The sequence below is a fragment of the Tuber melanosporum genome (genome assembly GCF_000151645.1).
Source record: "Tuber melanosporum whole genome shotgun sequence assembly, scaffold_17, strain Mel28".
NCBI classification, from domain to species: Eukaryota; Fungi; Ascomycota; class Pezizomycetes; order Pezizales; family Tuberaceae; genus Tuber; species Tuber melanosporum.
Window position 1 is genome coordinate 482,063 of NW_003298830.1, and position 516 is coordinate 482,578.

The window sequence follows — 516 nt, forward strand, 5'->3', positions numbered from 1 at the left end:
CTGGTTAGTTTGCTTATCTTGTCCGAAGTCCAAATATTGGTCAACAGAGGAGACAGCTAAAGGTGGTGTGTGGGTTTCTACAAGCGGAGTATGTAGCAACTAATCCTTGGCCAAAAGCCGGGGAAGACTGGAGTATCCACAAAGTACTGCGAACCGCTGTTCAGAGAGGGAGTCCACAGATCGATTCATTTGTCGGAATATGGGGAGATATTAGCCAAGCTCTGTGTAACTCTGCTAGGGGCATGGATAGTGTGAAGATAGGAAAGATCGATGATGTGCGGATTGCTGGTTATGTGGATATTCTGGTTTGTTCCCAAGAGATATTTTTGTGATCTTAACCTCTAAGTCACCTATAGGCGACGAGGGGTGCGCATCCGGACAACAAATTCAAGCTTCCGCTTGATAATATTGAGCGCGTGCTTCAAGATTTGAGGACAATCTCTTCTGGTGGGACGATCCCATCTTCAGCTCAACTCTATTGCGGGATTTACGAGGTGCCTCGTCAGCCAGGCCAAT

The 516-nt window shown here is 47.1% G+C and overlaps 1 protein-coding gene; it reads left to right on the forward strand.

The window, feature by feature from the left end:
* The window catches only part of GSTUM_00005029001 (uncharacterized protein), a 1,397-nt gene extending 1,227 nt beyond the window's left edge, over positions 1-170 (forward strand). Inside the window, exon 5 of the mRNA XM_002837013.2 lies at positions 1-170. This exon is cut by the window's left edge and continues 416 nt beyond it. Coding sequence (XP_002837059.1) covers positions 1-8 — 8 coding nt within the window. The 3' untranslated portion in view covers positions 9-170.
* The last annotated feature ends 346 nt before the right edge of the window (positions 171-516 follow it).